We start from the raw sequence: 14,480 nt of genomic DNA, 5'->3' as shown, positions 1-14,480 counted from the left end.
GGTCTTCTACATTGGCATGGTGTCTTAAACATGTAGAAGATATTTGGTTACCTCTTTAGGTGCTTGCTTGGTGCAGTAAGTGATTTTATATTTTCTTTCCTAAGGTTAGCTTAGAAAGAGTACAATAATTAATCTAATTGATTATTGTGGAGTCTGGACTATAAGGCCAAAGTTCTGAGGAAAAATAATAAAATTATTTAATTGACTTAAATATAATCTCACTTGTTGATCTCAAGTGATGCTTGGGATTTAATCATAGCCATTGATCACTTAGGAGATTAGCGTTAGGGATTTTGGCTTAATGAAATTATAAAATAAACCTAAGGGAGAGGTGAAGACACAATTGTGTAGGAAGTGATTTTATCTAGAGCGACTAGACAAAAGAGAAGTGGGCAGAAGTACAGTAGGGAATTTTGAGGGAAATTCATGGAGGTCGAGTTCAGGAAAGAGGAAGGTGTTAAATCTCCTATTACCAGTCCAGGTTTATTTTCTTGAAACAATTATTTATTCCTGGAAATTTATTTTATCATCCAAATAAATTCTGAATTGTTGAAAAATAAAATCACTAGTATTTTAACTTCTAGAAATTTATATATGCAACAGAAATAAAATCAGAGAGAGATCAATCACACATTACAATAGATAAACACCCACAACAATTCTCCTTCATTAATTAATCTCAGGAAAATCAAGATTTTGACTCAAAGAAATTACAAGGAAATATGTATTGATTGGAACATGTAACTCGATTCCACTGGAAGAATTTGGCCCTAGGAATTTCGGTCCACTGGAAATAAGCCTCTGAAGAAATTTTACCTAGAGATTTTCATCCCACCGCTCACCAGCAACTCAGCCCTGCATCTTCCCTTCAAACAACCTCGCTCCTTAGAAAATTTGTCCCTAGCAAATCAGCCTCTCCAGCAATTCAACCTCCTTCTCGCTTCAACAATTTGGCCCTACAATCTCCAACAATTTGGCCTCCTGAAAATGCTCTCGAATCCACCTGCACTCTTCCTCCTCTGTGTTATAGTATATCTGAGCCTCTTGCTCTAAAGAAAATCACTTTCTCCACTTGTGTGTCTTCACCTCTCCCTTGGGCTTATTTTATAATCTTCATCAAACCAAAATCCCTTGTTGAAAATGATAGCAAGAACCTTGATTTGTGCTTTAATCAAATGGACCTCAACGAGTTCTTCCTTAGCATGCTCGAGTTCCTATAAGTTAGGAATCAATTCCTATAAGTTATGACGATTCCTATGATTTAGGATGAGTCCCTACAAATTAGGATGAGTTATGAAACAGTTAACTAATGTGCAAAAGTGGAAGGCAGAGTTCATTTGTCTTCTAGTGCGAGTTAACTTAGAAAACAATGAGTGACAAGTCTCTAATTCTAGATCGAGACTTAGGACGAGTTGCATGAGCCACTTCAACTTAGTTAACAACTCAATCACCAGTTCGATTCCTCAAATATTGACTTGCCAGATTTAGCCATTCGAATTGCTTATAAGGAGGACCAAGACATGGAATTATTCATTGTTTTGTGAGCACGAGTTGGTGAGACAAAGCAATAGAGAGCACAAGTTTGTGTGTGTGAGCTTGTGAGAGAGAGATAAGCCAAGGCAATAGAGAGCACAGGTTTGTGTGTGTGAGCTTGTGAGAGAGAGATAAGCCAAGGAGAGGCTTGTGCGAGCTTGATAGAAGGATACTTTTCCTTGTGGAATGTGGTAGAATTTAGGAGCTAATTCTTAAGAAATAGGAGCAGCTCATGCGCTAGGAAATAGGGGCTTATTTCCTGGGTTTACGCAAAGAATTCGGAGCAGAGGAAAGGCAAGGAACGAAAGCAACAAAAATCAGCGGTCTTGCAAGGGTTTCAAGCTTAGAACAAGCCAGGAAGACAAGTGTGTTTTCTGATTGAATCAATTGTGTTGTACGAGATCTATTGCTCAATTTCTAATCAATAAAATTCTCAAGCAAGCAGAAGGTTTTCCCAATTGGGTTCCCTAGAAATTTTGTCTTGGGTTACAAGTTAGGTTTAGATTTGTTCATTCAAGCATAACAGAATTTTCAAGGAATTGTACATGGTATCAGAGCAGGGAACAGAATAAAGACCAGCATGAATTGATCCACATATCACAAGAAACAACGCAATCACAGGAGAAGAAATTTTGAAGCATTCGTAGCCTCTAGGAGCCTTATTAAAGGGAGAAGGAGTCCAGTAAGGATCATGTAGCTACATCAATGGAGGTAGATGCATTTTCTGCCAAGTTCGAGAAAGATTTCTAATTAATTGCTTGAATGGAAAGCTCACCAGATAGCAATATATTGTATATTGATTTAGGAGCATCCTTCCACATGACTGGTGTTGTCGCCCAAATTATACAGGTGAATGCGACAACGACTCAAGGCAGGCGTTGTCACTTTTATCCCCACCCTCTTCATTCTAGCTGTCTCCCTAAGGCGGGCTATGGGGGGTTGTCCCTATGAAACGTGAGGATGAAAAACCTGTCGGGAACCGACAAGTTTGGGAGACACAACTGAATAGCCTAGCAACTTGGTTAATGATGATTGGCAAGTTTAATTATTAGTATGATTTAATTAGATTATTGAGAGACCGGTGCCTTATGGAGTCAATTTACTTGCACAATATAGATTAATTTCCAAGTTACCAGATGAACAGTTGTTGCTAGGATGAAAACTATCCTATATGAGATGCAACACCTAGGACTAAGTGAAATGCAAATTCTTGGTAAATTTTAAATTAAATGCTTATTTGAGTGAGTCCTCTCTCTCAATTGTTTTGAAATTAGCCTGAAGTGTAGGTTGTGGAGAGAAATCAAGGGGAAGAAAGCTATGGATTTATTAACGATACCTCCCCTGAGATTCTAACCACTCAAATGCCTCCAACGTTGCAGGGACTGTGGCCCTGACGACTGCATGGTCACTGTGTAAACCACAAGTGAGGGTCTGAACTTCGCAAATTGGGTGAGAAAGGTGGTCCTATCTTCTTTCAACCAAGCTTATGGTTGGAAGTAAATTAATTAATGCACTACTAGCCCTAGAATGATATGCAAGATTATGAGAGATAACTTTAAGTGAGATTACTAATGACCCCTTAAGTACTTTGAGTTAAATTACTTGAAGTTAGATATTCAATACAAGGGCATGAATCAAGTACTTAAAATGAAATTATAAGAGCGAATCTCATTAAAGCAATAGTGCCAATGAAACAAGATTTGCTAATTAAAGTGCTTCAAAACCAATGAAACAATGTAACAATGAGACAAGCAACCTCCAATTGATTATTTAATCACAATGACTTAATAATACAAGTATTTTTAAAATAATGACAATGAAGAACAAGAAGCACCAATTCAATTAGAAACCAAGTAAGATAGCGAGGAATGTAACGGGACTTTATCAATTAGCAATCTTTATGTTGATGACAAGGAACAAGAACAATGTTATATCACTTTAGCAATTAGACACAATTTTCCTTAATAAACAAGAGCATTAACCATTATTCAAGCTCCTCAACAAGATATGCAACTAGATTCTCTCCACAATAAGGTTGATTTTTTTAGATCACACTTATATGCAAATCTTGAAATGCACAATTATGCCAGTGACGCAAACTGCAAAGGGTGGCCAACAAGACAATAATGATAGTTAGAGCAAAACTACTTATGTTACTTTGCCAAACCAAACTTATTATGACTTCTCGAGTGTATTAGTACTGTTTAGACTTTAGAGTCAAACTTTAGAGCCAAAACTCCTAAATTCCACTGCTGCAACATTTATATCAGACTCAGAAATACTTATATCAGCTACCCAAGATTAGCTAGAAAACCATAGAAATCATGAAATAAGCCCTTCTTATCAATTGAGATTAATTGTGAAGTGAATGTAGACTTATGTCAATGATTTTTAGGGCTTATTTAGGGTGTGTATTCAGAATTTTTACTGTTGTTATTAGGAAATATCAGATCTGATCATTAAACAGAAATGAGAAAATTGGGGCTAGAAAGCAAACCCCTGGCCCTAAGGCCTTGCTAGTTGGCTAGTCGCCTTCCAAAGTGCACTAGAGCTCTTCCAAATGCCTGCAACACAAATATCAGCCTTGAATCAAACGGATCAGCCCTCTTGTGACTCAAACTAGGGCTTCTAGGGCTAGTTGATGTCTTGTTTGGCAACTTTGGCCATTGAAACCCTTGCCCAAGAGGCTAGTAAATCTGTGAGAAAGATCACCTTGTTAAACCTACCGGAGGAACTCTATCCTGCAGTCTCCTGGCCATGGAATAGCACATATGCATTTTGAATTTGAAGCTGCTCTTTTATTGAAATCTAGTGTACCACAGTCTATTTACAGCTACCTAGTTTTTTATCTTATATATCTAAATTGAAATCTGGACCATATTTCAAAGTGTACAGTAATCTGACAAAGATTCCTGATTTATGAGCATCAACTTACCTAAAGCTCTATACCACACTAACATGTCCCAGTGATCTTCTCAGTAAGATATTCTCAGCCCAAATTAATCTCTCTTATAACAAAGCTCCGTTGTAAAGAAGATTATATCCTGGTAACATTGAACTTTATGTCTCCATCAGGGCATCACAAGTTTGATGCCCACCATCAAAGAGCAGCACTTAAACCCATGCAAATTCATGTTGATAAAATGTATTGTTTATGTTCATTGAAACACTGGTGGCTTTTTTCCTGCTTTGACTCTTTACAAAACAATAAAGCTTAGAGTTAGCATCTTACATAGAAAGGAATTTTCCATTCCGACTGATGCCAAATGCAGAGATCGGATTGTCCAGAAACTTCTTCCCTCCTAACTTTCTCCATGTAGTAATGTCCCAGACTGCAATTCTTGATTTCCCACCTGAATTGGACTGTAGTTAATTGGCTGTAAATAAATAGGAATTATGGAAATTCAGAATTTGGAATAGTAATCAGCCCATCATAAACCTGAGACAGAAATATTTACCTTTTGTTACAGTGCAGAAAAGGAATGGCTTGGTTCCATCTCGAGAAAATCTACAAAAGTCAATGCTCTCACCCTGTGAAGATTCAGCCACTCAAAAAATCAATAGTAGAATTAATACAAGTTACGGTCTTGATCCTATACATTGGAACTATTCTCAAAAAGGCCAACTCTGAATGACTGGAAACATTCAAGCCCTACCTGATCACGTGTTAAAGTAGCTAATGGTGCAGCCTTTATGATGTCCCATACTCTTGCAGGGCCATCATTTGATGTTGAGGCAAGAAAAGCCGAATCCAGGCTGAAATGGACTCAGTTCTAGTTATCCAATGACAAATCATAAAACATAGGAACATAGAGAGAATAAACACCTAAAGTTTAAAAGATCACCTGAAATCTAAGTCTTTAAATGAACTGTGGGCTTTTGGTTGATCCAGTAAAACTTGCAAGCTTGGCCATTCAAAGATGCGAAGGTGTCCATCCTACACACAGACATATGTTTCCTTGTAAAAAGGATCAAAACAAAATTTTATTTAATATGACAACAGATAATACAGAATTAGCTGCTGAATCACTGAGATTTTACCATGCCAATTACCAATATTTCATTACCTCTCCTCCAGTAGCAAGCTTAGATCCATCAGCACTAAATGCAAGGCACTTTTGAGGTCCTATGTCTTGCATAGCAGACAAAACTATATCCGATACCTTCAGTTTTGAATTTCCATCCAATTCGAAAAACCTGCATGTTCACACCAATATTTTTGGTTTACCTTCCCCAACAACACCTGTCAAGCTCATTGTACTAACCAAATCATAATACATAAATGAATCCCCATTCCAGTATTCCAGTATTCATTTGCTGATGCAAAAGACATAACTTCAAACAAGTTATCATTGGTCAATAAAATATAGGCAATCCTGAAACACAAGACATGTCTTGTACAGTGAAATGAAAATTTAATCAGTTTAATGCTTCTCTAAACTATCTGAGTAGCAGTCAGAATTGAAGCAGATGCTTAGTAAAATGTACAAGTAATCTCATCAAAAGTTGTAACAGCCTTAGTGAACTACATTCATTTTATTGAAACTTCATTGAGGAAGTTATCATCGAAACACAATTGTTTGGTTGGGACATGAGGCTTTGGAATCATTATTTCCATGATGAATATTGATGAGTATTTCATCGACAATTATGGGTGATCCCTCTCTCTCACACGCACACATATATATGATGATTCATTATGACACATGCTTTCATATACCCTATATGTCATTGAAGAAGCTAACTTTTCTGTGGGTTATGACATTAATTAAGCAACAAGAATTGTACCAAGGGATGGGGCTCTTGCTCAATGAGGGTGGCCAAATTAGTTCTAGTGCCTAACAAGGCAAGGAAGGCGTAAATTGAGTTGAAATTACTTCCTAAATTGATCTAGGATAAAAAGCCTAGGAGCATTGAGTCGTATTTCAATTTTTACCCATTTTGTGACACTTGTATTTCTGCTCCTAAGCCTAAATTCACCCTGTTATCTCACAAACCCTCATTGCTTGAGATAAAGTCCTAAAGCTCGAGGACTTTGGTGTAACTAAGAGAGAGGTCATTGTCACCTGACCAACCCTCTTCTGCTCTTTAGGACAGCTCTCCTCCAGCTCTAGGGAAGCTTCCCTAGGATAGGACTACTAGAACTTGTGCAATAAGGTTCAAGGTGAAATGAAAAGATGGTTCTAAAAAAACATTTTTTATGAATTAAGTCAATAGAGTGGAAGGAAGAACCAGAGGCTAGTGATTTTCCATTGGGCAATAGAGTCAAGTCGATGTTCAATGGAAGGTTGTCCTATCGAGAAAAGAAGGAATAATGTGGCTACAAAACTACAGATTTCCACAAGGACGTGTCCCACAAGGTGGGGGGCACAACCCCACATTTCCAACGCTCCAAGGACAAGGGGATGCAGAGTGAAATGTTTCCACATATTTCCCTTCCAGGGAAACTCAGGGGAACACATGGGAAAACATTTCCCTAGTGTGGAGGACGTGTTTCCGTAAAAGGGTAACACCAAGGTGCTCCCCCCCCTGATTTTTTTGTCTACTACAACCCATGAAGATAGAAAAAAAGTAAGGGATAGAGCTTTGGAGCTGAACTTTTGAACAGCTTGTGCCATGTGGTAGTGTGAAATTTTTAAAGTTGTTGCAGTTAACTGGTTATTAGTTATTATTCTCCTATCAATTGATTATTTTTCTTTTGCAGTTTATTTGTGGCAAATACCGAATAAAACACTACTGCAACTTCATAATAAATAAATAAACCGCAAGAACTGAGAAAATTAGTGCACACACACAAAATAATGGGCACCAATATTTTTGGATAAATGTCCCTGGAAAAAACCCGTGTGGGGAAAACCAATTCTGCAAACGAGTAATTTTATTAATTCTTCAGCAAAATCTGTGATGGAGAAATTACAATCGTTTGTCGTAAATAAGCAAACCTTCGGAAAATTAACCCTGACATTTCTACAAGTCGATCTAGCCTCCTAGAAGCAATTCAGCCCCCTCTGATCAATTTGGCCTCCCTCTGGCTCACTGAACTAGTCACACATGCAGCCCTAGCACTCAGCCCTGTTACCGCTCAATCTAGCAGGGGTCCTAAGAGGGGTTCCAAAGGGGAAACTACTAGATCAAGTGGCAAAAATGAGACAAAGACCCACTGTCACCTTAGTGAATATCCCCTGCTCTTTACAGACTTTCACAGATGGGAGGAGTCCCGGTATAAGGGAAATCACTATGAATGATATATCAATTATGGATAAAGAGTGATTTCAATAGCCATTTTATAGGGGAGACTTGGATGATAAGACTTACTTTCTCAAGAACCAAGGTGTAAGGCTCTCCAAGAAAGGGTTTAAAGGAAGCCTAGACCTAGGGATGAGGGATATTCCTTGATAAGGGATGCCCTAGACCTAAGATCCTCAAGGAAAAAGCATTTCAAAAGTGGTCTTGTGAAATACAAATGATGAAGGTGTGGGGCCACAAAGAAGCCCAAGTGGACCCAAGCAAGGCCTAGGGTTTCGGGTGAAACTTCAAACAAAAGATCTAGACCAAGCAAGGGAGGAGAAAAGGATCAATGAAATTGGATTTTGCTTGATTTGTGATGCAATGACCCTTGATGAAGCCACTAACCAAGGAAACCAAGGGATAAGAACAAAATTGGAGCTAGGGCTTGAGATATTTCAAAATCTAGCCACGGAAAATTCTTCAAAATTTGTGAGGGCCTAGAGAAAACCCCAACACAATTGTAGCCCAACTTGCTCTTGAAATGGATGGCTCTATGAGATTTCGCTTGATGCCCTAAGAGACCTCTAGGGTTAGGGCTTAGGAAAGGAGAAAAAGAGGTGAAGAAGATATTCTTTAAGGTGATCACCAAGGATAGGATCAATGCCTAGCCTATTGGGAGAATGGAGCCAATGTACTTTCAAGTTTTGGAGTGTTTTTACCCAGTCAAGGAGTCTTATGGCAACTTCGCATAGCCCAAGAAGCACCTACTAGGTTACCAAGGAATTTATACTTCTTATTGCAGCAATTTGATGACTTTTCAAAGGCAATTATGGATATAATTACGCCTAGGAACATTCATTCACTATACCCAAACATGTAACATATGTGATATCCTCACAAGATCAAAATTTGACAAATTCACATTAAATTAGGGAAGAATTTCAGATTTCATGAGCGAAAATTCCATACATTATACATGTGCACAAGAGAAAGAAAGATAGACCATGAAATAGCACTTACATGTATAGCAAGTATATCCAATCATCAAAAAGAGACAAAATCGAAGCTCCAAGACCAAGAAAGAGATCCAAACATCGAAATGCATCAATAATCATCCAATTTGTCCATCAATAGCTATAGCGAAATTCTCAAGAAGAGAGAGATACAAATCCAAGTGATGATGAGGAATAGAATGATCCTCTCATCAATATATATGATCCTCTAAGGGTTTTATTTGCCTAATTAGGCCTAATGATGCTCCTAATAATAAAATAATGTACAAATAACATTCCTTGGTGACAAGGCCACCAAGATAGCTCCATAACATGAAAAATAAGCCTCCCAAGAGGGCCAAAATGATAGATAAGTAGTTAGGAGGGCCATTGAAAGGCCAAGTGGAATAAAATGTGTCAAACATGAGTGGAGGCGTTCAAATATAGTGATAAAGGGTGTGGCCCCTTGATCTCCAAGCAAATGACCTGTGGTGCTCCCAAGTGGCTATGGGGGCACAAAAACATCCTCATAAGTATCCAAATGGATCGAACAAGCATGTATCCCATTTGTAAGGGTTGGAACAATGATGCAAGCCCTCCCTTTGTCTCCCTTGATGAGACACAACCCCATCTGGGCCCTGGATCAACTGCCAAGTTTGTGCTGCAAGTGTGTAGCCAGCTCGGCAACGTGGTCCATGTGCATCATCATCATCAAATAGCTGAAACACGCGAGCAATGGATAGTACTAAAGGATCCCATGGCATGGCTAACTGCTCTCTACTATAGTGGAGGCCCATGGCTCTCAACGCACACCCTACAAATGCCAATATGACCCTCTAGAGGGCTTGGACCCCATACACGGAGATCAAACCCCAAGATGAAGACCCACCTACAATCTTGTATAGGATCCAATGTGTCTCCTCACCTTCAAGTACAACAAATCATGAGTGTAATTGAGTAAATAAGCTTACAAACCATGGAACCAAGTGGACACTTCATAGTAGCATGCCCTTCCATAATGGGCTTTCGAGTGTACAAGTGTCTCCATGTTCAAGAAGGAGGTTATTCAAGGACCCTATTAGGTGGTCTCAACCTCAAAGGGAGTGACAAGTCCATGGTACATCCCTCAAGTGGCAAGTGTCATGTGATATAATGGCATAACAGAGTGGGGCATCAGGTGAAGGCTCCAAGCCACATGCCACAATACAAGGGTAGCTATGATAAGGGAAGCCCACAATTGGGTGTATAGATGTAGGAGGGAGCAATCGCAGTACATGAGTTACCTCTGCCTTTGTTTTTCCACTCTTCTTCATATGCATTTTGCCTTTTATTGATTTTTCTTTTTGTTACTGCTTGGGGCTCAAGGGGATGAGAGCATGATGTGAATGATATGGCAGTGTATACCCCCTTAAGGTTAGGCAGTTCATCACCCACCAGGGGTTGGTGCAATCATGGGTTCCTTAATGATGCAGGGGCCAATATAAGAGGCATTAGGAACCAAGGTGATGGCCATAATGATAGGGGTAAAGCTCATGTTTTGGCTTTTGCGCACATGCTAAATTTGTAGGTCCCGGCCATCTTTTGCATTTTATGGTACATTTCGTGTTGAGAGTGGCCAAATTATGCTTTTTACTTTATTTTTATCTACATCAACCTCTGGGGCATTGTTTCAGGCCCAACCCAAAGTGTGGACAAGAGGGGGGAAGCTAACTCCTTCTGGACCCAATGGAAAAATGTTGACCCGGATGGGAAATATATGAAAGGGGTTATAATGAGCAGAGGGGAGTGATGTATGTGGTGTCGGGAAGTGGGACCACGCAACTAAAATCGGGATTTCCCATGTAGTGGCACTCTTGAAGCTAGTAGCCAATAAAGGAGATCCCGCTGGACTAGGATACAAGGTTAACCACCAAGTTGGACAGAGGGGACAAAAGTACAAACCAAGCCCATTCTTTCCGCCGAATCCCCCCACTAATCTATGCCCAAAAGTGTCCATGATAAGTAAACAAAAGTACCCAACTACATAATGAAAGTCATACCTTCGGTCTTGGAAGGCCCACCTTCAAACATATGATAATGACAAATGGGCGAGGGTGCATAATGGTTGGCTCATAATGGTGACGGAGATGATGGCACATCAAACTATCTGGTGGCTGCAAGGGGTTGTTGGCTGCCAGTTGAGGACCATCTAGGAGAAAAATTTCTCTTGTGGATATCACCCATAAGTGGTGGGTAATAAGCCCCTCTCTAGCAAACTCATACTACTAGGAAAATTAACTCGGCCTCTCTAGAACTCAACTCCAACTGGCAGACTTGACTCCCTATGAAAATCGATCTCTTTGAGAAATTATCTCCTTGCTCTAGCAATTCGACCTTCGATATCCAATAATCTTTGCAAATCACAGTGATAAATCTCCTCTGACAATCATGTCTCCAAACACTACTAGTCTCAATCTACTAATGCCCCTGCACTACCTCTACACCCTTGCTATCACCGCAAATTTGTGTATTGATGTGTTCTCCAAATGCCCATCGATTTCCTCTTATAATCTATCGTTGACAAATCAACAGCCATGATCTAATTTCAATCAATGGATAAAATCATCTTAACCCCTTTTTATGACTTTTCTAGAAGTCACTAGAGGAAAATTAATCAAGCCATTTCCCCAAGTTAGGCCTCAGAAAATTAATAAATTGGTTAATTAATTCTAATTAAGGTACTTTTTCTTAGAAACTTTTTTTGGGTATTCAAGAAAAGATGTTCCTTAGCCTCACACACACCATCTGAGACTAGAACACATGTCCGAGCTACATAAACTAACAAGTAGCACTGTATCTTTTCTTGTCTTTTAGGATAATGGCTACCCATCTTCACTATGGATCCTAGATTTTGTGGTATAGTTAATTTGGTATATTATAATATTAAATATAATTGTATTCAATATTAATTGACATTATTAGAATACTACGATCATGACTCTTCATCGTAACTACTCCTCTTTATGGCCTATATAAGCCAAGCCATTCATTCATTGTAATCATCAATCTATCAATCATATTATAATTATTATTATTATTATTACATTTGTATATAATCTTGTGCTCTTTGTATACCATGAAACTTTGCGTTGTATGTGAATAGAGTTTTGAACCCTTTGGGCCCATAACAAGTTCATAGAGAGATTTATACATTCATTGGATAAAATAATATGAAAAACTAGAGAAGATAATAAGACAAGAGATTAAGAAAGATGGAACTTGAAAATATTTCTAGAAAGAAATACAAATTGTTGGGATGCAATCTTTACTTGGTCAAATGCATGAATGTTCCACCTTCACTTTCTTTGTCCCCAATTCAAGCTTAAGGGCAATGTTGGTATTATGGTGGTTAAGTTCAACTTTGTGGTCCCTTGGTGATCATTAATGTCATTTACTATACACCGGTAGTGGGTCATTAATTAGCACATAATAATTATTAGGGTTGGGATTAGGTAATGTATCCCTAGCACCTAAAAAATGATGTTTTCACCTCAATCGTAAATCACTCGAGTGTAAATAAGCTTAATTGTTATTTGGGTAACAGAGGTTAACCACCAAGCTCCTGAGTCAACCTTACGTCTTGCTGCGATGTTGTTATCATACCTATGTTTTGATGTTGGTCTTATGGGTAATGAGAGAAAAGATGAAGAGAGGTGGAATTTGTAAATCTAGATGGAAATAAATACAAACAAGGTATAAAAAAGGCATGAATACATCATAGAGTTAAAAGAGTAATAATTGCTCAATATGAAGTGAATGTCAAAATCACTGAGAACAAACATGGCAAAGAGGAAAAGTGTTTCACCCATTTTCACCTCAAGTATCTTGGCACAAACGTATTGGTGAAATGTTTTAGACAGAATGTCTAAGCAATATTTAAATCATTAAGAATGTCTGACAAAATATTGGATCATTATGAATCCCTAGAGCACCTCACTTAAAGGACTGCTTATGATTCATCTTCCCTAACCAATAAGCAGTCCCAAATTGTCAAGGCCTTTATGAGAGAAAGCGGACATGACATGTATTGCATATGCATGGAAGATTAGTGTTAAATCAACAGGGCCAAATGCAAATGTCTTTTAGAGCTAAGCATAACACAAGATCATAATGAAATTCCCAAGAGAATTATATATGAACGCATGTACAAGGGAACCAAAATAAATGATTTATAAATATGCCTGGTTTCCCTTCCCTAGTCAACTTCACCGTATTAGTGTGTACAATAACATGACAAGGCTTGAGACAAGTATATAATAATATTTGTCAATATGCTAAGCCCTGACCAAACTGACCAACAACCTATTCATCCTGAATTGACTTTAGCAACCATAAACACAATTAACTATAATCCTATACATGCAAAAACTGTGGTTGATTCCCTAAATAGGTGTCATGTCCCCTTCCATGGATTTTAGCCATAGAATGAGAACCCACTTCACTTTTGGGCCAGTAACAGCCCAGAAAAATTCTATTGAATATATGAGCGCAACTAATAAAATGCATCACAATTCAACAAGAAAGAATTAAGAGATTTCATGGAAATCAAATGCCTCTATTCAGAACAAAGCAAATTCACACAAAAAGCATGCAAAATACACATATTTTCATAAGAGAACTGCAATTCAATTATAAATATACATACAAAGATTGAACACTTATCTTTTAATAAAAGAGTCCAAGAAACTGACTGTGTATGAGCAATTTTCCACCCAACCATAGGCATCTAGTGCAGATGGTTCAATAATTCCTAAGGATATTATTCCCTTCCAATGCTCTTTGAGTCAGCATAAAGAGTCTAATCTAATGAATGCTTTTTAAGATAAATGTGGAAGAATAAAACTTGGCTTTCAAGAACCCAATGAGTGGCAAATACATAGTGGGTGAAGGCTTCCTAACTTGCTCAAACTTTATGCTGACCTACAGCAATCAAACTTTTCCCCGAGGTCTACAAATTTGTATTTCACAGTGTTGATTTGGTCAATATCCAAGTTTCGTTAATGAGTAGCAATGGAGAATGCAACATGAGGAGTAAAAGGGCATGAACATGAGAAATGATGACAAGCCAATCAAAAAAATTGCTCCCATGAGAAAAGACGAGAAAATCAAATTCTCATCAGGAAGGATGACTCACACATTTTCTCATGCAGATTTACCCAGCCCCACGCCTCCCTAAATATGTGAGGTACACTTTCCTTACCAACCACAACATGCATTCAGTGATTGGCTTATAAATCAAAGGTGGTGGATGAACTTTAATTGAGGTGCATGAAAAGAGATGAGTTCATAGGCTAACACTTAGAAATAGAGGATGACTCTCCCATAGGCCCACTTTTCCTCTTCCCCTTTAGTGGAATCATAGCCCCTATCATGCTCTTCCCAGCCATTTTGGACCATTACTTATTATATTATAATATTAATATTTACATTAATATTTACACAACTTTGAGTTCACTATAGCAAGCTTACCACACAGTCTATAGAAGTATATTTACAATGCCTATATGCCTGGCCAGCCATTCACTAGTTGGACCTTGGCCTTAAGCTCAAGCTCTATGTTAGTTTTTGGTAGCATTGGAAGTACTCTAACATTGAAAATTGGTGGAGAGGCTAAGGCACATGAGTTCTAAAGAACTCAGAAACCGTTTGGTGAAATTCCACTTGGATTGTATTTTATTAAAATAATTA

At 38.3% G+C, this 14,480-nt stretch overlaps 1 protein-coding gene across 1 annotated transcript in view; it reads right to left on the bottom strand.

Annotated features, from left to right (window-relative positions):
* LOC149192302 (SEC12-like protein 1) overlaps window positions 1-14,480 on the bottom strand; it is a 53,815-nt gene that overhangs the window by 19,950 nt on the left and 19,385 nt on the right. The window contains exons 3-7 of the mRNA XM_089404536.1: window positions 5,601-5,730; window positions 5,379-5,470; window positions 5,190-5,289; window positions 4,992-5,064; window positions 4,766-4,886 (exon numbers count right to left, since the gene is read on the bottom strand). Coding sequence (XP_089260662.1) covers window positions 4,766-4,886; window positions 4,992-5,064; window positions 5,190-5,289; window positions 5,379-5,470; window positions 5,601-5,730 — 516 coding nt within the window. The remainder of the gene's footprint in view (window positions 1-4,765; window positions 4,887-4,991; window positions 5,065-5,189; window positions 5,290-5,378; window positions 5,471-5,600; window positions 5,731-14,480) is intronic.

This window comes from Pinus tabuliformis, chromosome 2_2 (assembly GCF_031772625.1).
Source record: "Pinus tabuliformis cultivar Carrire ecotype Pingquan chromosome 2_2, CPIR1, whole genome shotgun sequence".
In the NCBI taxonomy this organism is placed as follows: domain Eukaryota; kingdom Viridiplantae; phylum Streptophyta; class Pinopsida; order Pinales; family Pinaceae; genus Pinus; species Pinus tabuliformis.
The sequence above is the reverse complement of the archived record's forward strand: the minus strand, read 5'-3'. Positions and strand labels throughout refer to the sequence as shown.